The sequence below is a fragment of the Nothobranchius furzeri genome, chromosome 16 (genome assembly GCF_043380555.1).
Source record: "Nothobranchius furzeri strain GRZ-AD chromosome 16, NfurGRZ-RIMD1, whole genome shotgun sequence".
Taxonomy (NCBI): domain Eukaryota; kingdom Metazoa; phylum Chordata; class Actinopteri; order Cyprinodontiformes; family Nothobranchiidae; genus Nothobranchius; species Nothobranchius furzeri.
This window is the reverse complement of record NC_091756.1, coordinates 29,162,170-29,185,919: the sequence shown is the minus strand read 5'-3', so window position 1 is coordinate 29,185,919 and position 23,750 is coordinate 29,162,170. Positions and strand designations below refer to the sequence as shown.

Sequence of the window (23,750 nt, the reverse complement as noted above, 5' to 3'; positions counted from 1 at the left end):
GGCGCTCTACGCACCATGAGGAGGCCTACCTATCCTGGAAAAATAGTCATGTGCTTTATAAAAATAAGTTTCGACAAACTAGAACTGCTTATTTTTCAGCATTAATTGAGGAGAATAAGCATAATCCTAAATTTCTTTTCAGTATAGTTGCTAAACTTACACAGAATTATAGCTCTGAGCCATCTATTCCCTTAGCCCTCAGCAGCAATGACTTCATGGGATTTTTTACAAGTAAAATTAATTCTATTAGAAACAAAATCTTTAGCATTCTCCCTAATGCGATTTCTTCTTAATCAGTAAATGGGGCAGCATCAGAGGTGACTTTAGAACCTCATCTGTGCTTGAACCGTTTTGATCCAGTTGAGCTTTCAGAGTTATCAAAAATGTTAGCTTCATCTAAACCTTCAACTTGCATTTTGGATCCAATCCCAACCAAATTATTTAAAGAAGCATTTCCTTTGGTTACTGCCCCCATTCTAAATATAATCAGAATCAGAATCAGAATCAGAAAAGGTTTATTGCCATTGTTAGTGAACAAACGATTCACAAACTAGGAATTTGCTTCGGTACTAACGTGCTACATATAACATGAATAATATAATTAAAAATAAAATAAAGTAGAATAAAATATAATAAACTAGCATAAAACTTTGCTATAAAAAATGGCAGGTAAAGGTAATATGGCCGATAACGTGACGTTATGTCAAGTACCGAAGACGAGCATGGTTGTGTGTTTATAAGCTGTTCACAAGTCTAACGGCAGATGGAAAGAAGCTGTTCTTATGGCGAGAGGTTCTGGTCCGGATGGACCGTAACCTCCTGCCTGAGGGAAGCGGCTCAAAAAGTCTGTGACCCGGGTGAGAAGGGTCAGCTGCTATCCGACCTGCACGCCCACGAGTTCTGGAGACGTACAGGTCCTGGAGATATGGAAGGCTGCAGCCAATCACCTTCTCAGCAGAGCGCACAATGCGCTGCAGTCTGTGTTTGTCCCTCACCGTGGCTCCAGCGTACCACACAGCGATGGAGGAAGTGAGGAAGGACTCAATGATGGCCGTGTAAAACTGCACCATCATCTGGGCCGGCAGCTTGGCCTTTTTCAACTGCCGCAGAAAGTACATCCTCTGCTGGGCCTTTTTGATCAGGGAGCTGATGGATGGCTCCCACCTAAGGTCATGTGTGATGGTGGTCCCTATCCTTAGGGTATGCACCACAATATTTTAAGGTTGCTGTAATCAAACCTTCACTTAAGAAGCCTTCTCTGGATCCAGATGACCCAATGAATTATAGACCAATATCTAACCTTCCATTTTTATCCAAAGTCCTGGAGAAAATAGTGGCCATCCAAGTATGTGAGCATTTAAACACTAATGCTCTGTTTGAGGAATTTCAGTCTGGTTTTAGAGAGTATCACAGCACTGAAACTGCATTAGTGAGAGTTACAAATGATATTCTCATGGCCTCAGATAAGAATCTTGTGTCTGTTCTAGTCTTGTTAGATCTCAGTGCTGCCTTTGACACAGTTGATCACAATGTTCTTTTAGAAAGACTTGAACATGTTGTAGGGATCAAAGGAACAGCGTTAGGCTGGTTTAAATCCTACCTGTCTGACAGATTTCATTTTGTAAATTACATGACAAATCTTCTTCATACTCCAGGGTTACTTGCGGAGTACCACAGGGTTCAGTGCTTGGACCAATTCTTTTTACTATATATATGCTCCAAAATGGTAAAATCATTAGACAGCATGGGATAAACTTCCACTGTTATGCTGACGATACTCAGCTATATTTATCAATTAACCCTGATGAACCTAATCGGTTGGGTAGATTACAGGCTTGTCTTGAGGACATAAAACATTGGATGACTCTAAACTTTTTGCTTTTAAATCAAGACAAGACTGAAGTTCTCATCTTTGGACCAGAAATCCAGAAAAGGAAATTGCTTAGCCAATCACCTGACTTGAATGGCATTACATTAATCTCCGAGAGCAAAGTAAGGAACCTTGGTGTTATCTTTGACCAGGACATGTCATTCAAATCCCAGGTTTCACAAGTTTGTAGGATTTTCTTTTTCCACCTTCGGAATATTGCTAAGATTAGAAGCATACTTTCCAGGAGTGATGCTGAAAAACTAGTTCATGCATTTATTACATTAAGACTGGATTACTGTAATTCATTACTCTCAGGAAGTCCACAGAATGTAGTTAAAAGTCTTCAGCTTGTTCAAAATGCTGCAGCTAGAGTTCTGATGAGAATTAAAAAGAGCGATCATATCTCTCCTGTCTTAGCTTCCCTACATTGGCTACCTGTTAAATTCAGAATAGATTTTAAGATCCTCCTTCTCACATACAAAGCTCTTAATAATCAAGCTCCATCATACATCAGTGATCTGATTGTTTCATACGTTCCTAACTGAGCACTTCGCTCTCAGACTGCAGGTTTACTGGTGGTTCCCAGAATATCTAAAATTAGGATGGGAGGCAGATCTTTTAGTTATCAGGCTTCTCTCCTGTGGAACCAGCTCCCAGCCTTAGTCCGTGAGGCAGACACTTTGTCTACATTTAAGAATAGGCTTAAAACATTTTTATTTGATAGGGCCTATGGTTAAAATCTGATGTTAGCCTAAATCAGGACAAGTGGGGGAGTAGAGGGAGGTGGAGTGTACAGTCGGTAAAGACGACTCTCCCTTGCCCTGCCTCCAACATGCCTCCATCTAAATAGGATAGATTATCCAGAGTTATCTCTGTAGTTATTTTGCTATAGGCTTAGACTGCTGGAGGATACACTGACCACTTTCCACCCTCTACTGCTTTCTTCTACAGTCTGCTCTTTAACTGTATTACTTTCTGCAATTTCAGCTGTTAACTTTATTTTCTCTCTAAGTGTTTTTCTCCCTAGAAGAAGCTACAACGATGTTCTGCTGAGCTGTGGTGGCCTCATGGAGGGGGCCATCGTCTAGCACACTGCTGCTAACCACTTAAACATTCTCCTTCTCCTGATAATAACTTTTTGCTTTCCTTGACGTTGGACGTGTTACTGCTAGTTTACCCATTTAATTAGAGATCCACTAGGATAAATACAATAAAGTTGATCTCACCAAACAGAATATTTACTAAGATATCACAATAGAACTATAGACACATTATTGTGTGTGTGTGTGTGTGTGTGTGTGTGTGTGTGTGTGTGTGTGTGTGTGTGTGTGTGTGTGTGTGTGTGTGTGTGCGTGCGTGTGTGTGTGTGTGTCTGCTCTGTCTTCTCGATCCCCAGTGAGTCGTGGAGGATGGCTGCTTATACTGAGCCAGGATTCTCTGGAGGTTTCTTCCTGTTAAAAGGGAGTTTTCCTCTCCACTGTCGCTGCATGCTTGCTTAGTATGAAAATTGCTGTATAGTCACTGACACTCGTCAGTGACTTGATGCAATTTGCTGGGTTCCTTATATAGGAAACATTATTTCTGATTGGCTTGATGAACTGTGAATTGAAATGTTTATTATGTGAAGTGCCTTGAGACGACTCTTGTCGTGATTTGGCGCTATATAAATAAACTTGAATTGAATTGAATTGGTGTGGGTGGGGCCAGAAACATGCTGAGTAAAAGTGAAAGAGTCCATGAGGCTGGAAAAGGTCATGTCAAAGTGGTCAGAGTCATAATTAATGTGAATGTTAAAATGATTAACAGTCACCAGTCTGAACAGCTTCACATTAGAGGATAAAAAGTCACTTAACTCCTGAAGGAAAGAACTGTTGGACCAGGTGGACGATAAACCAGTAGACCAGGTGATTATGAGGCCTTTGTTTTCCCTGGGCCCCCAAACTGCTTAAATCCACCACTGACTGAGAACCCTGTAAATGTTCTTAAATAATTAGCTAACTGTTGAGGAGAATCAGTTGACGTTGTTTCCGATCAGACAGCAAGAAAATGTTAATCAGCTGTTCTCATTTGTGTCTCGTGTCTTCTCAGGGTGGGTAAAACATGTCTGCTCATCAGCTACACCACCAATGCCTACCCTGGAAAAATGCCCAACATTACAGTGTAAGTTACACTACTTACATGTAAACCATCCATGTGATTGATAACAACCATGAAATGGTTAGAAAATGTTTCAGTTAACAATTTCTGCCCTGTAATACCAGCTGGTGTTGTTTTATATTGTTGGAAAGCCTGATTTGTTGCCTTTTTAAACTGAATAATAATAATAATAAAAAACTTTGTTTCTCTCCCTCTCAGTGACTTGGACCGCTACACTAAAAATGCAGTGGTGGATGGAAAATCAGTGAGACTGACTCTGTTTGACAGATCAGGACATGAACATTTTGAAGGCTTTTGGGCTGCACTTTACCGACAGATAGTAGGTTTATACAGAGTGTGTGAGCTTACACAAACCAGTGAAAACAGTTTCTTATCTCTACCCCTTATAGGACAATTACATGACTTTATTTCTCTTTTAGGATGTGGTCCTGATATGCTTTTCGCTATCCATGTTCCTTTAAAAATGTCCGTGAAAGGGTGAGAACAGCTTCAAGTTAAGATCAGTCTAGATTTGTATTTAGTTAGGACACCGGTCAAAATAATCCTAAATAAACATAGTCCATGTCTCTGTTCTCCTCCTGCAGTGGCATTATGAGGTGAGAAAGTCCTGCAAAGAAACTCCAATAATCTTGGTGGGCACCATGCTGGACCGGAAAGACAACTGCTCTATCATGAGCCATCAGGGCGAGGCCATGGCTGAAAGAATAGGTCACCTGGAGCTCCACAGATACACTCATATGTTTGTAGAATTATAAGGATAATTTTGTGAAGGGAACCTTACATGTTTGGGGGTACAGGCTCAGGTCTTTGAACTGTATTGAAATTAAAAGTTTGATTGTTGCTGCTTTAACAGGTGTACCTTTTTATTTTGGTATCCAGGTGCGGTGAAGTACCTGGAGTGCTCAGCGTTGACCCAGCAGGGGGTTAAGGAGGTGTTTGAAGAAGCCATCAGATCTGTCCCGCACTCAGATATTCAGTCCACTGAACCCCCCAAACCACAGGAGAAGAAATGTAGCATACTTTAGAGATACATACGCACGCACGTGCACACACACACACACACACACACACACACACACACACACACACACACACACACACACACACACACACACACACACACACACACACACACACACACACACACACACACTGTTTCAGTCTGAGGAGTGATAATAATGTGTTTCTTCCATGAGTTTTTTTTTTTGTCAATGCTAAAATGAAACTACGTAATTGCAAAATCCTCAGTCTACCCTCTGGCACATATCTGCCTTTAGCAGCTGAAGCTTACATTTACAGTAATATAGAGATAAAGTTCAGCTAATAATAAAAAAAAAGGGTTTGATTTCAAAAACATATACACAGTTTTTTAGAAATGTAAACAAATAAATATGTTTATTACTTAGTTCAGCTGACATCAGTCAAAATAAAGTTTGGTGATTTTCATTAAAAAAATTTCTGTTTTTGCAACTGAACTCTTCATTTATGAAAATTTTAACACCAAAAAATGTGGTGTTGTTTAAACATCACCTACGTTTCTATAGTTTTTGTGATTGTTTAACTATTTACAATTTAATTAGGATTTGCTGTTTATTATCACTGTCAAAGTATCAAGCAATTTGATGTTGATCAAAATGTATTTGACAGACTGAAGCATGTTTCTCGTGTCCTGATGTTAATTACTGAGAATGTACCAGTCCTGCTGCCTGTGGAGTAAAACTGTTGCACACTTTTATATGATCAACTTTAACTGATGACGGGAGACCAACCCATAGGAACCGTTTGAAGCAAATTCCCACCAAACCACTAAAGCAAAGATGGATTAGTACCTTCATCATAAAGCTGCCATATCCATTTCTACACATGTATACTGCCCTCTACTGGAGGATCTGCAGGTGGTGTGGGCCAGTTTTATTTCTTTATTACTCATATATTGTTGCTTAATTATAAAATGAGACAGATTTTTATACAATTGTTATATTAATAGAAATTGTTTAAATCATTTATATTAGGTTCATATTTCAAGAATTGAGGGGTTAAGAGTTTATTTTTTAAAGTAGGTGGGAAATAAGGCACTAGCAACTTTATCCAAATGGAGCTTTATTACAGGAGAGGAGCAATAATCTTCATTCTCTCAGCAGCAGGAGAACCTTCTTCTACACCTCTGTGAGTACGAGCCCTACACTGCCACCTAGTGGTTCAGTCCAACAGAGTTGTAGTCACTTTTTATGATTGGCTTCTGACAACTTTTCAAAATTCTCTGAACAATAACATTCCCTTATTAGTACAGAAATCACATTAAGCTGCTCTTTGTGTTTAGAGGGTTTTAATCACAAAGTCTACATTTAGTTTTAATAACCCAAACTTTAAAAGAATAGAAACATGAAGGGAATAAATAGATAAAAATTTAGGAAAACAAACAAACAAATAAAGAAGTCCATGAATTATTGATAATTTTTTGGATAGTATGTATCTTGAGGTTGTCAAACTTGAATATATGACTCGAGTAGACATTCTGCAGATGCTTGAAATGGGCTGTAGCACCATGGGTTCTTAACAACAACAAAACAATTATTTTGTTTAACTGATTTCGGAGATAAAGAGGTGAGTAGTCAGCATAACTAGTTTCTGTCTTTGTTCCCAGAAGTAATTCTCCTGTTAAATTCCAGAGATTCATCAGATCTGGTTAAGAAGGAAGTGGAGATCTGATGATACCTGCTGGAATCATTCAGTGTTGCGTCCGTCGCTCCAGGCTTATTTACCTGGTTTCATGTAACGAAGGAAGAGTGGTCGGTGGCTGCTTTTAGAGACTGATCCAGCCAATGCAGTCCATTAAGTGTGTGGTGGTGGGGGATGGGTAAGTTCATTTAGATTTAAACGATCATTTAAACTTTTTTCTCTAACACTTTGACCCATTTTAAAACAAATTAAAGCTGTTTTGTCTTTCATTGACCTAGTTAGCAACAGCAAACTAGTGGCTAACAAGCCTTTTTATGTATTATTAGCCACTGGGCTAGGTTTTTATCTAAGCACTTGTCATTTTATGGTGGAACGTTTCAGCACTGGTGAGAGAATATATGGAAAGCCTGCACTTTAGTGGTGTTTCATCAAAACTTCCAACCCTCTGAGCAACTTGTAAACAGCTCTCACCAAAAATCTGTGAACTTCCACACACACTTAGTACAAAATGATGTCATATCCACTCATGTATAATCAGTGTTAAAAGTCTCTTCTAAGACTTATATTCCAAAGCTTTAGGTGCGTTTGCAGTTTTACAGCATGTTTCTTAACTGGGATGTCAGTAATAAATGAAGAACTGAAAATGATAAATGCAGTTGAGTTGAAGGTCAACTCACCTTCTGAGCACAGCCAAAGGTTCTGTAAACTATTATTTGCTAAAAAAAATGCATTGCAGTGACAAACTTTGTGTAAATGAATATTTGAGTGTTTCTCAAAACCTTTGGCTACTGTTGTAGAATAGATGTAGGAGATTATCTGAACAAAAACGGACATTTAAACCAGAATGGTTTCAACCCATGTTGGAATGAAAGCTTGTAAAAATCCTGGTCAGACAAGTTTTTCAGACTAACTGGAAGTTTTGTTGAACTCTGCCAAGTTGGGATGTTAACCTATAAATGTCTGAATCAACAATAACAACTTGAAAAATATTTATTATAAAATATTGATCTGTTCATAGGCTAATGGCAATAAAACAATTATGTAATTATCAGAAACATTTCTGACAAGGAGGCAGAAGTCTTGTACCGGATCTAATGAAGATGTTTGATGAATGTACTAACCCTGTTAAAGAGATATATGGAACATGTGGATCCCATGTGATAACCCATGACTTAATTTAGACTATTTACATATTTTTGCACAAGAGCTGTAGTAAATGTGATTATTTAATTGACAAGTAATTGGAAAATGAATAATAAGAGTTTAGGACATGTCTTCTTCAGATTACAGAGTGTCTACTTTTATTTGGTGCAAGTAAAATGTGTCGTCTATACGCTGAAGGGAATTTATGAGCAAAACAGATGACAACGATCTTCGTAAATCCTAAAATGTGTGTAGGTTAAATTGTGGGAAGGTTTACAGAAATAATATTGATTTTATTGTTTGGTAAGAATGAATGAATGACAACATAGGCAAAGGGTCACCAACCTTTGTGAAGCTGAGAGCCACTTCATGGGTATTGAGCCACACGAAGGGCTACACAAAAAATAAACAAGTGTTTCTTTTTAAAAAAAATTGTAGTTTTTTTTAACTCTACATTAATGCATTTGTGATTTAAAAAATATGACAGCAGAATATTTTTCTATATATGTATTATTTTAGACTTTGGACTGTGCCCAGGTTGGTGACCTGATATAGGGTAACTGATTAAATAAATAAATTACTAATTTAGTGTATATTTACATTAATATAAGTTTTAATAATTAATCATGAGAAACGAAGAAATGTCATTTAGCATCGAAACATATCAATGAGCCTAATAAAAGTTCTCATTAATCCCTTAATCAGGGCTGTGGGTAAAACATGCCTGCTCATCAGTTACACCACCAACGCCTTCCCTGGAGAATACATCCCTACAGTGTGAGTCACACACGCATGCACGATAGAAAAAACATTCAGAAAAGAAGTCTGTCACCATTAAGTAATAAATTGATGTCGTGCAACTAAAATGTCATCTAGGTAAAGAACTAAATTTAAAGACGGAACTTTATCTGTCCAGAACTTATCTTCATATCTTTGAGGTTAACCCAGTCAGCTTGTTTCTAAAGGTAACCCCCTCTCTCTACAGCTTTGACAACTACTCTGCTAATGTGATGGTTGATGGGAAACCAGTGACCCTGAATCTGTGGGACACAGCAGGACAGGAGGACTACGACAGACTCAGACCGCTGTCCTACCCACAGACGGTGTGTTTTAACTCTGTGCTGCTAGCTGGAGCTAGCATAAACTTCAGGTCGACAGCATGACCAAGAGTTGGCCATCTGTGTGTGGGTGTTGCTGCTTACTCAGCAGATGTGATTCATTTCAATATTTTAAACAGAAATCTAGAGCTTCGAGTCAGAGGAGACCATCTAGAGGTGGAAATAATTTATTGCACCTTCTGTACTTCCGTGATTACGGCTGGAAGCAGTGCTCATGTTCATGCCTCTAGCCATAGCTAACAGAGCTAAAACACACACACACACACACACATACACACACGCACGCACGCACGCACGCACGCACGCACACACACACACACACACACACACACACACACACACACAAATGTTTATATATATATATATATACATTATATATATATATATATATATATGTATGTATATGTATATATAATTATTATTATAAAGGTAAATATAATCTCAGTGATTTAACAATTTTTATGTTGTATTTTATCTCTTTTTGCTCTCAGAATGTGTTCCTGATTTGCTTTTCAATAGTCAGGCCAGCATCCTTTGAAAATGTCCGTGCCAAGGTAAGCATACCTAAACAAAAACTGATGTAATAATAATAATTATATATATATATATATATATATATATATATATATATATATATATATATATATATATATATATATATATATATATATATATAATTGCTAAACAAGAAGATAGTCATTTCAAGCTGCTTTTATACTGTCTCTAGTGGAAGTCCTTATAGTGTCCTCCTCCTTCAGTGGTATCCCGAGCTGCAACACCATTGCAAAGAAGCACCTATCATCCTGGTGGGCACCATGTTGGACATGAGAGATGATGAGGAAGTCATCCAAAAGCTCAAAGAAGAAAAACAGAGTCCCATCACATATCCTCAGGGCTTGGCCATGACCAAAGACATAGGTCATTTTAAGCTACTTGTGTATACACATATGTTTCAAAACATTTTAAATATTTACAAGTAAAGTTATATTTTTATGTTTAAATTATGTTTGAAAATGCAAGTAAATTCTTCCCTGACTAATAGGAAGGAACTGTTGCCACTAATCTGTAATTGTAGCATTGTGTTTACACACACCAGTATGCTCCAGACCACTAAAACAACCAACACCCCAGCTGCCACACTAGTCATGATCAGATAATCAGTGTTTTTAAAGGAACACGCTGCAGTTTTAGTTTGCTTTTAGCACCCTCAAGAATCTGTTTGAGTTGACTGTACTAGAACGGAAACTGAAACTCTCCTCCTCGCTGTGAGTTTGTGCTTTTACAACCTTAATCTAACTGTTGAAATGTCTCCTCAGTCTTCATTAGTTTCTACAGGAGTGGTTCATCCCTAAATAAATGAGCTGTATTCATAATGTAAAACATGCAGGAAACGTGCTGGAAACAGACTGCAGCACTAGCATGTCGGCTAGCCACATTACTTTTGACTAATAGAGTTCCTAGTCAATAATATGAACAAGATCCTGTGAGGAGGAATCGTGACCACAGGGAAAATCTAGCATGTCAGTAAACCCAAACACAGATTTAGAGTGCTGGGTGATGATCGCTGACTGGCAAGTTACTCTACAAGCTACGAGCGCCTAGCCGGCAGGATTCGGCTGGACTTGTCTGAACGTGATTCAGAAAACTCCCGATGTTAAATCTTCTTTGACTTCCATTGTTTCGTTCTTCCGGGAAACCCATGGTCCTGATGGGTGTGACTTTGGCTTCTCGTGCGACAGGTGACTTTGTGAGACTTCAGGGCATTAGTCCAAATACTCTGAAGTTGCAAGTGTGGTATTCTGGGCACAGGGGACATTGGGGGCTGAGAAACGTTTTATTAACCCTGTAAAGGGTAGTAATTTCAGCACATACTAGCTCAAGAAAATTATTTAAAAATAGGAAAAAAACTTAATTAGTTTTCCTTTAATCAGCAGCTATTAAATCCATATGAAGCTGCAAGGATAAACTTTTCACTCACAGCTTTCCCATTCTGGCTTTAAAAGGACATAGTGGAATTTCCTGTGTTTTTACACTTGAGGTTAGATTTGAATAATTTCAGAAGCGGGTAAAGACACCTTTTATTTTTTTTCCGGACACTTAAAAGCCTAGAGTTGAATCATTTTTACCCGTGACATCATGGTGACTGTGATAATGTCAGTTTAATACGTTAAAAGTCTTTATTTGGTTAACAGGAGCAGTGAAATACCTGGAGTGCTCAGCTTTGACGCAACGCGGCCTTAAGACAGTGTTTGATGAAGCCATCAGGACAGTCCTGAACCCTCTTCCCACAAAAAGCCCAAGGAAAAAGTGCAGTATACTGTGATGGAGAGTCACAACTCTGCCCCTCTGAGTCGTCAAGACCTAAACTGGATATCTACTGGACACAATGTGACATCAGACTCCTGCAGCTGTGCCTATATTCCTAAAATGAACCATCTTGTTTTATTTTCACCTCCTTATCACTACTGATTCATTATCCATTTGTTTATGTGAATCATTTTTCTCCTTTAATTTCCTTAACCTTTTTAATTGAATTACCAGCGTTTTTGTTTCTCCAGAGTAAATGATGTAAAAAGCAAAGTGTTATCATATGTATTACATACTTATGACATTATACTTTGGTTTTAGCTGCATTCGTTTTCATAAAAGCACATAAAATGTTATTTGGAAATGAGTTTTTCCTGTTCTACAAACTCTGAGCAAAATAAGTCACATATGAATTATTTTACTGTGTTTCAGCTTTTATTGTGAAATGAGAAACAGGTCAAAGAGCTGCTGAAGCTTTTCTTGAGCTTTTTACTAACATTTTGGTTTTTGCTGAGTATTTTCATGTATTTTTAAGCAAACAAATGTGTTTTCCGATCTTTTTAATGTCTTTTTCTGTCTTTTGTCATGCTGGTGACTTGCTTGATATCTGCTGACTAAGACACCCAAACACCCCCTAAAAAATCATGTGCTGATCCAGGTACGATGAGGACTAATAGCTCATGGAGTCCTGTCTGGACCCTTTTCCCAAAGTCACTCACTGTACTTGGGAGGCGGGGCTTGGATCACCATATTGTATTGGACCGGCTTGGGTCTTGGGTTGGGGTGACGGGGGTGGCACATCAATGGTTCCGCTCCTACCTATCCAACCGATCCATCTCTGTCCAGATTGGTGACTGTGCATCCTCCTGTCTCCCACTACCTTGGGGGGGTGTGGGGGTGTGTGGGTGTGTGTGTGTGTGTGTGGGGGGGGGGGGGGGGGGGGGGGGGGGGGCAAGGCTCTGTTCTCAGTCCATTGCTGTTTTCTATCTACCTTCTGCCACTGGGCAAAATCCTGAATCCGCACGGCCTGAGCTATCATATTTACGCTGATGACTGTCAAATATATACAGCAATGGATGAGGATAATGCAGGCTCACAATTTGCTGCATGTTTAGAAGATGTGAAAGGCTGGCTGGCATTCAATTTCTTAAAGTTAAATGAAAGGAAGACTGAGTCTATTGTTTTTGACCCCCGCAACCATGGCTCTCACTCTGTTGGTGACATTTTAACCTTTAACCCCAAACAGTGCGTGACAAGTCTCAGGGTAAAGCTAGATGCTGAACTCTCAATGGCCCCACGGATTAAATCCGTAGTGAGGTCTTGCTTTTACCACCTTCGTTGCCTTACTTGCCTCAGACCAATCTTGAGACGGAGGCATTTGGAGTCAGTCATCCATGCCTTCATTACCTCTCGCCTGGACTATACAAATGCCCTCGTAGCTGGTGCTCCGGTCTCTGCCCTGAATCGGCTGCAGGTCGTCCAGAATGCTGCTGCCAGGTTCTTGACAAATACGCACCGACTTAGCCTTATTACCCGTCATGACACATCTTCACTGACTCCCTGTCATTTTCTAAGTACAGTTTAAGCTATTGACTTTTGTCTTTAAAGCACTTAATGACCTGGCACCTCTCTATCTCTCTGACCCGCTCACTCCCTATGTACCCACGTGCACGTTGAGGTCGGCTGACCTCCTGCTGCTTTGCACTCCCCGGATGCGTTACAAATCACGGGGTGAACGAGCATTTGTACATGTTGCCCCAAAGCTGTAGAACTCTCTACCCATTTTAGTTTGACAGGCTCCATCATTGGCAGTTTTTAAATCGTTTAAAGACCCACCTTTATGATTTGGCTTTTAGATCGTGACTCGTTTTAGTGTTTTAGTGTGTTATTGTTTTATTGTGTTCTTAGTATTCCTAATTTTTTAATGATTTATACTTTTATCTTCAGTTTTTGTTGCTTTGGTTGGTCGTGTTTTGGTCCAGCCTGTGCAGCACTTTGGGCAGCTCCCATGCTGTATTTTAAACGTGTTATATAAATAAATTATGGTATGGTATGGTATGGTATCTCTGGGAGGGAATCCAGGTTACATGAGTGGAGAGAGAAGCTGGATCGGGGCTCTTTGGTGGGAATTCATCTTGAGGGTGATCCAGAGGAGAGTCCAGGCCTGTAACTTGCACCATTTCTCTGCTTAATTGGTTTACAAATTGGATTAACTGAAGCTCATGAATTATGGTCATTTATTTAAGTCTGTTTTAAGGTCTTCTTTTGGTAATATTGTGTGAACTCCAACAAACCAGTGGTTGGGATGGACCACTTCCAGTGATGAACAACAACAATCAGACAGGAAAAAGGAGATAAAACATAAAAGTGACTCTTCTTTGTTTTTATTTTTTGCTCATTTTATCTGTTAATGTTTCTATGTAAAAATGATTAAAGATGTAAAGTAACCAGAAATCAGTCTAATCTATGCACAACTGATGGCGAGTTAAAGGAGATGTGTCCTATTTTACTTTTTGGAGTAATATTTGTTCTATGATTGATACAAAATATGTTCATGGTTTATTTTAGCATAAAATCACTCTTACGTAAACAATCTCAACAGCTCTATTCTTGAAAATTTCAGCACCTTCCAGAATGATCCGTTTCAGGGCTCTGTCTCTTTAAGGGAGACAATTTGTTACTGGCTACGCCCACCTATCCCCTGATAGGCTGGCCGTTTATCACACGTGAAAATGGAAAATTGCTGGTGACATTCCTGCTTTCTGTACCAACAACATTACAGTTAAAGTGTTGTGTCCCATCCAGATGATTTAGATCTGGAAATGAATTGTGGTCGTGTCTTATTTGCACCTTCACACCCATGCTAATTTACAGCATATAGATCTTGGCACCACACTGGTTACACAACTGATCCTGAGCCAAGTTAGTTAATGATTTACTGCAATAGGATCACAAAAATTCCTTACATTTTGCCTCATCTGCTGACTTGACACGGAGAGTTGGTACAGCTCGCTCCATCATGAAAATGTTGCTTATAAATCCTGCTGTATAATGGTCAAGGTTCTCAATAATCAATGAATCACTTGGTGGAAACGAGGCAATAGCAGTCTGCCTCATAGTAGTTTGCACATGCTGGAAACATTTTGCACATTTGGCCCGTAATTGCAAGGTTGCAGGTTCGAGACCCGCTTGGTCTGTTACTATTGTTGTGTCCTTAGGCAAGACACCTAACCCACCTTGCCTGCTGGTGGTGGTCAGAGGGACCATTGGCGCCTGTGTATGGCAGACTCGCCTCTGTCAGTGCGTGCCAGGGCAGCTGTGGCTACAGTGTAGCTCATCACCACCAGGGTGTGAATGACTGATTGTGTTGTAAACCGTCTTGGGGGTTCCAGGACTCTAGAAGGTGCCATATAAAATACAGGCCATTTACAATGAAAGAAAGAAAATGGTCTTTTATATAGCGTCTCTCAGAGTACAAATCATAAAGCACTTCACAAAAACAAAAACATTGTTGCTGGAACGCTTCGTCACGTTGCGTCTCCATTCATCGATGGTTATAGTCCATGGAGTCAGGTCATAGGGGCAGCAGCTTAAGCAGAGGCCCAGGCTTCCCTCTCCCCAGCAACCTGGGCCAGCTTCCAGGGCATTCGTCTTGGTAAAAAAAAAAAGCTGGATCCTCAACATTTGTGTTGTTAGGGACCCTACAGCTGAGGAGTAGTTCTATGCTAACATCCCTGATTGTGATGTCACAATCTGGGACTTTTTGAAACTGCTTGTTTTAAACATGTAATTCCTAAAATTCACTGACAGAAAACTGCATGTTTGGAGTATTTGTGGAAGCAGAAGAGACCCACAATTGTGTGTCATCACAAAAAAAGTGCAAAAAGTATGATTAGCATAAGAGGTCCCCTTTAAAGCTGTATAACTAAAATAACGTTTTGAGATTTGGGTTATTAGGGTACAATTATAGAAGAAAACAACAGGCCATCCCCTCAATGTTACCAGCATTTCTGAATAAAGTTTATCTTAGCCTCAGCAACATTTACGATGCTTTTCTAGTATCTAACCAAAACACTTGGTGGCACTGCTTTCTATTGAAACATTATTAATATAACTTAGTGGACAAGCCCAGCTGAACTGTTCATTTATTAGTTATGTAGTTAATCCTCAAATAGATTATCAAAGCAGCAGAAAGGATATTTTCTCTGAAAATAAATCATGGTTGCATCATTCAAAGTTTTAAAAAAAAGTTTGTCTCACTTTGACAGAGCTCCGACTCCTGAGTCGTTACGAGGTGATGGGTGAAAGGGAAAGGTCACTTTTGAGCAGGAAATAACAAACCCCAACAAAACTAGGTTCAAAAGGCTTGAGCTTGTACAACACATGATGCTGCACCAACCTGTTCCTAACAAGCAGCAACACTCTGCTGAATAACATCTGACTGAACCAGGCGTTGCCACTATGAGGAAGGGGAAGTTAAGAATAGATTCCATCAGCGCTCCAGAAATATTTTCAATAATCATGCTAGGCTTAAGTTTACAGGCAACTAAAGAAGACCGGTTCATCTTAGTCACTTTTAGCTCACCCAGTTGGCAGATCAAGACATCTAATGCAGGATATCAAGTGTGTGGTGGTGGGTGATGGGTGAGTGATATTTGCTTTATCCTCATCATTGTAAGAGTCTGGGAAGCATCATTATTACCTATAAGTGACAAAGTTGTTGTTGACCAAGTTAGCATCAGCTAGCTACTGACTAACAAGAGTCTCTTTGGTATGCTCTATATTTTGTTGATGTCTTCAGTTTGAATGTGTCACAACGAGTCTTTTGATTATTTTTCAATATAATCAGAAGTAATAATGGTGAATAGAAATGTCTTCCGGTAAATTCCTTGTTGGTTGGTTGTGTTGTGTTCTAAAAACATAAAACTTGTTTCCCCAGAAGTTGGAATGGAAGGTTGTGAAATCTTGGTAGGACAAGTTTTACTCACTCTTAGAAGCTGCTTGTGATTTCTGGTAGTTGACCATATAAATATATGTAAAAGCGCATAAATACACTATATGATTCTATCAAAGCCACAAACCTGACAGCTACCTGGAATAAAAGTAAACTCCATGATTGGTTTGGGATTTATGCAACATATTAGTGAAAGGCTTTGTGTCTTAACTAATGTTACTAACGGTTTCCTTATACATTTTCTATCTACCTTTTAAAAATAGAAAACTGAGAAACATAAAAAAATACGCAAACTAAATACTTCTTCAGACACTAGAAGGATTTCAGAGACGGTGACACATCTTTACTGTAAGTCTGAGGATGTCAACTAGTTAAACAACATTCTTAAGAGTACCATCTGGTCTTTACAGAGAATCCTTCACACGCTCACCCAGGCGGTGGCAAACCTCACCTGACAGCTTCTGTTAGGCAGTCTGCTGTTTATGTTTTCATTATTCTCTCACCTGTCCTCTCAGAGCTGTGGGTAAGACATGCCTGCTCATCAGCTACACCACCAACATCTTCCCTGGGGAATACATCCCTACAGTGTAAGTCACACATCCAGTGACCAAAGAGATGTAGAGGAGGCTTGAGTTAAGGAAGAGTTTATAGGATAGCAGTAATTACCTACTACTCAGTCTTTATATTTTACAAAGCAGTAAAAATGAGCTTATTTGCTAAAGTTTCCTCCTCTTCCCTGCAGCTTTGACAACTATGCTGCCTCTGTGATGGTGAATGGGAAACCAATGAGACTGGGATTGTGGGACACAGCAGGACAGGAGGACTACGACAGGCTAAGACCATTGTCTTACCCACAGACGGTCAGCTGGAAAACTCTTTGCTTTGACTTGGAAGTATTTTTACTTTAAATGACTAAAACAAGCGTGGTAAAGATTACTTTTCACATAATGATATAAATAGTTGTAAGGTAGAAGGAAGGGACTAGAGCACTCGGGCCAAAGAAGAGTATTTAACTGGTACTCTGAAAGAACTAACATTTCATCATAGGTGTCTTCATTCAGTTGTGAACTCTGATGATCTCACTGTGGTCGAAATGTTTTTTCAAAGTCAAGTTAAAGTTAAAGTCCCATAGTCATCATCACACACTGGTGAAATTCATCTCCTCATTTGACCTGTCCCCATGGGCGGAGTGGTGAGCTGCAGCTGTGGCTGTGCTTGGGAACTATTTGGTGTTTTAACCCCCCAATCCAAGCCCTTTAAGCTGAGTGTCAAGCAGGGAGGGATTAGGTCCTATTTTTAATGTCTTTAGTATGACCCGACCAGGAATAGAACCCTGATCTCCCAGTTGCAGGGTGGACACTCTGCTATTAGGCCACCGAGATGGTTATATATTATTTATATGGACCAATTAAATATTCTTCTTTGACCCAAGTGCTCCAGCCCTTTCCTTCTATCTCACAGCTTTTGTTCCACAGCAGAGTGCCCATTGACTCCTTGATATGAATATTGTTGTTGCTGCTGATAAAGCTTTAATGTCACTTTTTTGTCATTTTGCTCCCTTAGAACGTGTTCCTGATTTGCTTTTCCATTGTCAGCCCAGCATCATTTGACAATGTTCGTAACAAGGTGAGAGCAGCTTCATCACTAAGTTAGGAGAGGAGGAGAAGGGGGAGAGAATTAGAAAAGATGAGCAACTGATGTAATACAAATCAAAATATATGTTGGGAAAAATCTGATGTAATTGTTTAGATTCAAGGATATGAAACATGCCAAATAAATGAGGACATTGTCCTTCCTTGGTCAAAGAAAATGGTTCAATGGAACAGACTTGCATCACATGACTGCGGAGATCACGGCGGTCACATAACGTCATGTGATACAGGAGATTACGTTACATTTTATACGTATAAGTTTCAATATAAATATATAACGGACCTTTTACTTTTTAAATTGTGTATAAATTTGTTTAATACAATACAATTCAATTTCAATTTATTCAAGTTTATTTATATAGCGCCAAATCACGACAAGAGTCATCTCAAGGCACTTCACATAATAAACATTCCAATGCAGGTCAGTTCATTAAGCCAATCAGAAAAAAGTTTCCTATATAAGGAACCCAGCAAATTGCATTGAGTCACTGACTAGTGTCAGTGACTTTACAGCAATCCTCATACTAAGCAAGCATGCTGCGACAGTAGAGAGGAAAACTCCCTTTTAACAGGAAGAAACCTCCAGAGAATCCTGGCTCAGTATAAGCAGCCATCCACCATGACTCACTGGGGATCGAGAAGACAGAGCACACACACGCACACACACACACACACCAAGTAATGTTTTTATGGTTACATTGTGGTTTCTTAGTAAATATTCGATTTGCTGAGAGATAAACTTTATTGTATTTATCCTAGTGAATCTATAATTAAAGGGTAAACTAGTAGTAGCACATTCTATGTTAAAGAAAGTTAAATGTTGTCAGGAGAGGGAGAATGTTTAAGTGGTTAGCAACAGTGTTCAAGACGATGGCCCCCTCCATGAGGCTACCACAGCTCAGCAGAACATCATTGTAGCTGGGGAGAAAAACAGAGAAAAATAGTTAACAGCTGAAATTGCAGAAAATAATACAGTTAAAGAGCAGATTGTAGAAGAAAGTAGTCGAGTGTGAAAAGTGGTCAGTATGTCCTCCAGCAGTCTAAGCCTATAGCAGCATAACTACAGAGATAACTCTGGATAACCTAGCCTTTTAGATGGAGGCATGTTGGAGGCAGAGCAAGGGAGAGTCATCTTTACCGACTGTACACTCCACCTTCCTCTACTCCCCCACTTGTCCAGATCTGGGCTAACATCAGATTTTAACCATAGGCCCTATCAAATGAAAATGTTTTAAGCCTAGTCTTAAAAGGAGACAAGGTGTCTGCCTCATGGACTAAAGCTGGGAACTGGTTTCACAGGAGAGGAGCCTGATAACTAAAAGATCTGCCTCCCATCCTATTTTTAGATATTCTGGGAACCACCAGTAAACCTGCAGTCTGAGAGCGAAGTGCTCGGTTAGGAACGTATGAACAATCAGGTCACTGATGTATGATGGAGCTTGATTGTTAAGAGCTTTATATGTGAGAAGGAGGATCTTAAAATCTATTCTGAATTTAACAGGCACCCAATGTAGGGAAGCTAAGACAGGAGAGATATGATCTCCCTTTTTTAATTCTCATCAGAACTCTAGCTGCAGCATTTTGGACAAGCTGAAGACTTTTAACTACGTTCTGTGGACTTCCTGAGAGTAATGAATTACAGTAATCCACTCTTGATGTAATAAATGCATGCACTAGTTTTTTAGCACCACTCCTGGAAAGGATGTTTTTAATCTTAGCAATGTTACAAAGGTGGAAAAAGGAAATCCTACAAACCTGTTTAACGTGGGATTTGAATGACATGTCCTGGTCAAAGATAACACCAAGGTTCCTTACTTTGTTCTCGGAGACTAATTTAATGCCATTCAGGTCAGGTGATTGACTAAGCAATTTCCTTTTCTGAATTTCAGGTCCAATGATGAGAACTTTAGTCTTGTCTTGATTTAAAAGCAGAAAGTTTTGAGTCATCCAATTTTTTATGTCTCCAAGACAAGCCTGTAATCTAACTAACCAATTTGGTTCATCAGGGTTAATGGATAGATATACGGAGTACAAGTGAGTCCTTACCTGCTAGCCGCCAAAGCTGCAACTAATAAGCAACTACCCAACCATAGATAACTTCTTTGAATCTAAAAAAACATTTTGAATTTGTTGACTTACTTTTAAACTTGAATTTTGTCCCGAAGTAGCTGCCAGCTTCTGATCCGCCATCCTTTTGAAAATTCTGCAGAGTTAATCTGTGAATCAGTTTGAAAAAACAAGATAAAAAATGTTTAATTATGTAACACTTTTAAAAATAGAACGTCTTATAATAAGAACGAGACACTTATATTGTTTGCAGCTTAGACTTTTTTTTAACATTTATTCTGTATTAGTTCTATTCATTCATTGAGCCCTAATAAGACTTTTACAAGGTTTTTCTTCTTCCTGCTTCCTTTTCACAGATGTACAAGTTAACAGTGTTTGTTTATGATTTAGTGATGTTATGTATTGATAAACTGATTCCACCAGTCAATGAGCAAGAGACGAGAGACTGTGAATTGAAGAAACAACCCAGCAAAAATTTGAGAAGGATATCTGTTGTCTTTCATCATGACTGAGACTTTAGCAGAGGTGGAAAGAGTACTTAATTTTTCTACTTAAGTACAAGAACCAATACATTGATAATTTTTTACTCAAGTACAAGTAAGAGTATTTGCCAAAATTTTTACTCAAGTAAAAGTCAAAGTACAGATTTTAAAAATGACTCAAAAAGTATAAATATACAAAAAAGCTACTCAATTACAGTAACGCATGTAAATGTAATTGATTACATTACACCTCTGGAAATTAAACTGTTTAGGGATTATTTCATCGTAGAATTGTTACATATTGCTCCTTTAAGACTTTGAAACTTGCGACATGCTTGTCCTTACTTTTCAGTTTTCCAACGAACAAAATAGCAGCAAACTTTAAAAAAAATCAAAACATTTCATTCTCTAAATGATCACAAGCACAATTGAACTCAAGACATTGCTTATTTCTGCTTAGTGTACTATAATGTGCTGTAGTACTCAATATCTGTTCTCCTCCTTCAGTGGAATCCAGAGGTACAACATCACTGTCCCTCAGTCCCTATAGTTCTGGTGGGCACCAAGCTGGACCTCAGAGAAGATGAAACAACAGTGGAAAAGCTCAAGGAAAAGAAACTCTCCCCCATCACATCTTCTCAGGGCGAGGACTTGGCTAAAGAAATAGGTCAGTTCTAGCTGCAAATGTACAATTATAGTTTTGTACATTGATTTTATTTTTCGGTGTTACTGAGTGAATTCATAGTTCTTTTATACAGTAAAAACACACAGGAGTGATAAATATGTCTGTTGTGATCGGTAATGCTGGTCGATCACACACTTCCTCTGTTATTTGATCATTTTGTGACCATGCCAGCGATCTTTACTAACATACATTCAGCCAAAATGTAAGCATCTGTGTGTATTGTTAACAGAACAGACTGAGATCATAATGTATTGCTTACACTGACTACGGCACATATGCAGTACGGTTTCCATACGGCCTCGAGATAGACTGCCATTCACACTTGTCAGTGTGAAGAACACCTCCATAATTTTTCTTGCAAGTTCACGTGATAACAACTGCATAAATAGAGAGGAGCTAATAAACCAAAGCCACAACCGTCTTCTCAAATACACTGAATTGATTTTCCTGTCAAAAGAAAGCTGGAAAAAAATGCTACACAAATTTTAATTTGAAATTAACTGGACGCGCCTTACTGAAACACGTCCCTCTTCCTGTCTGGCTCATGAAATTTCTTTTACTTCATGACGATCTGAATACGGCAACCAGGAAAAATAGATCCCATGCAGACACTTTCCAGAGCTCCACATCTGGATCCGGAACACACCTCTGCCGTTGTGAATGCTCTGATTGGAGGCAATGGTTTTTGATCATGCAAAAGTCGTATGGAAACCGGCCCACACCACTTGCACATTCGGTGTGAACAAGGATAACAGTCCAGAAAACAAGAAGTTTACAACTTTGTTTTGCAAACCAGGTGCAGTGAAATATATGGAATGCTCAGCGTTGACTCAGAACGGCCTCAAGGCGATATTTGAGGAAGCCATCATGGCAGCCTTAAACCTCGAATCCATTACTGACACAAGGAAGAAGAAAAGGAAGAACTGCACCGTTTTATAAAGGTGGTCCACTGTCATCAGAAAACCTGGATCCACTCACAACTCTGAACCCACGTGTGAAGAAAAGAAAGGTACTTGGTTTTCTGGCTGGTGTCGTCAGTTCAACTTCATGAAAATAAATAAGACTTTATGAATAAACATGAAGACTGACCAGACAAGCATTGAGGTAAACCTGTTGAAACCTTTTGCTGATTTACAATAAAACCACAGCAGAGGTCACGTTTAGAGTCCTTTATTTAATTGTAGACTAATTTCACCCACAAGGTTTGATGGCCAACTTGGTGTCTTTGTAACGCATCCAAGGGACTCCACACCAAGACCACTTGTTCATTTTGATCAGTTTTATTTTTTATTCCACCAGAATTTCTGGTTATTTACATATGTTGTTTTATTAAGACCAGTTATGTCTTAACGGGTCGGTTCCATAAATGTTTTAGTCATCTCCCTGCTTGAACACTATTGATCCAATGGTTCAGTGACTCCTTGTTCAGCAGAAACCTGTTAATCACTCATTGATTCAAGTCAAGTATGTTGAGGCAGAGACACAGCTAAACTATGTTAATAAATGTTATCTCTTTCTTAACCATTTCTGTCATTAACTGTTTTGTTGATATTTTCTCATTTTATTGTTTTCTGCTTAAGTAAGATGCCATTTCTTGACCCTCTGGTGAACTTCCACATGAAGCAAAAGTCCCAATAAATTTGACTTGATATAACTTTTCTTTTTTTGGCTTTTGTGCTTTTTTATTTTATTTTATTTTTTAATAGATGGTGCCAAATGAGATTATCTTAGGAGAATATCTTAATATCTGCCCTGCTAAGGTAACTGTACTGGTGTAACTGGGCTTTAGAGCAGATCTAATGTGAGATTTAGAAAAAATATTCCACACATGTATTTTCTGTTCACAAAACTCTTCTAGAATGTTAAGTCTAACATCATAGTGTTACTTTGCTTTGACTTGCTACTGTTTTCAGAATATCAAAATAAAACTTGTTTCTATATTTTTAGTTTTCTTGACATGTTTATATATGGAAGGGGCTATACAAATGCAATTTGATTGATTGATGTTAACATTATGTTTTTCTCATTTCATAACTTTTCTTTAAAAACACATCAACACTAGTTTAGCTTATTTCCAGTCCTGGTTGGATTATGTGAGGTCTGCCCCTTGTCTGCTCCTGAAAAGTGTGACCACAGAGATGGATTTCTGGGGTTTCTTCCTGGACCTGTTACCTTCAAAAGCAATAAAAAAAACATTGGATGTAAGGATGAACAGATGGGTAGATGGACAGAGATACGGAGGGACAGACAGATAAATTGTTACGTTTTTGTTAAAGGTGTGGTTCACTGAAAAAAACATTTTTTAATGATTATTTCTGATTACAATCGGTCACTGAGTTTATCATTCAGGCTGAATATGAAAATAATCTGCTACACTTATCTCCTGCATTAACTTCTGATAGAAAATAGACGATGAAAATCTAGGATTAGAAAATCCTGACAGATCTACATCAGTTAACATTCATGGACTCACAAACTTGACTCGCAACAGGGAAGGCTGTTGTTGGTTTAGCGTCCACGAATCAGCAGACAACGTACTAATTAGTAAAAGTTAACCATTAGAAAACCTCTAGGCTTGTGTCATATGTAAAAGGTAAATTATCTGTATTTGTATAGTGCCTTCTTAGGGTTCTACA

At 38.8% G+C, this 23,750-nt stretch overlaps 2 protein-coding genes and 1 long non-coding RNA gene across 3 annotated transcripts; all 3 read left to right on the top strand.

The window, feature by feature from the left end:
- The first annotated feature begins 3,213 nt into the window (after positions 1-3,213).
- LOC139063516 (uncharacterized) lies at positions 3,214-5,586 on the top strand. The gene is made up of 5 exons (XR_011516877.1): positions 3,214-4,030; positions 4,226-4,346; positions 4,447-4,504; positions 4,612-4,735; positions 4,907-5,586. It is a non-coding gene; the product is annotated as an uncharacterized lncRNA (long non-coding RNA).
- Positions 5,587-6,498: 912 nt separating this feature from the next.
- LOC107388170 (ras-related C3 botulinum toxin substrate 1) lies at positions 6,499-11,630 on the top strand. The gene is made up of 6 exons (XM_054749071.2): positions 6,499-6,884; positions 8,555-8,626; positions 8,835-8,952; positions 9,459-9,521; positions 9,726-9,885; positions 11,160-11,630. The coding sequence occupies exons 1-6, from the start codon at positions 6,850-6,852 to the stop codon at positions 11,288-11,290; spliced, it is 579 nt and encodes a 192-aa protein (XP_054605046.1). The 5' UTR covers positions 6,499-6,849; the 3' UTR covers positions 11,291-11,630.
- A 4,009-nt stretch (positions 11,631-15,639) lies between these two features.
- Positions 15,640-23,054, top strand: LOC107388169 (ras-related C3 botulinum toxin substrate 1). The gene is made up of 6 exons (XM_015963581.3): positions 15,640-15,918; positions 16,744-16,815; positions 16,971-17,088; positions 17,792-17,854; positions 20,937-21,096; positions 21,911-23,054. The coding sequence occupies exons 1-6, from the start codon at positions 15,884-15,886 to the stop codon at positions 22,051-22,053; spliced, it is 591 nt and encodes a 196-aa protein (XP_015819067.1). The 5' UTR covers positions 15,640-15,883; the 3' UTR covers positions 22,054-23,054.
- The last annotated feature ends 696 nt before the right edge of the window (positions 23,055-23,750 follow it).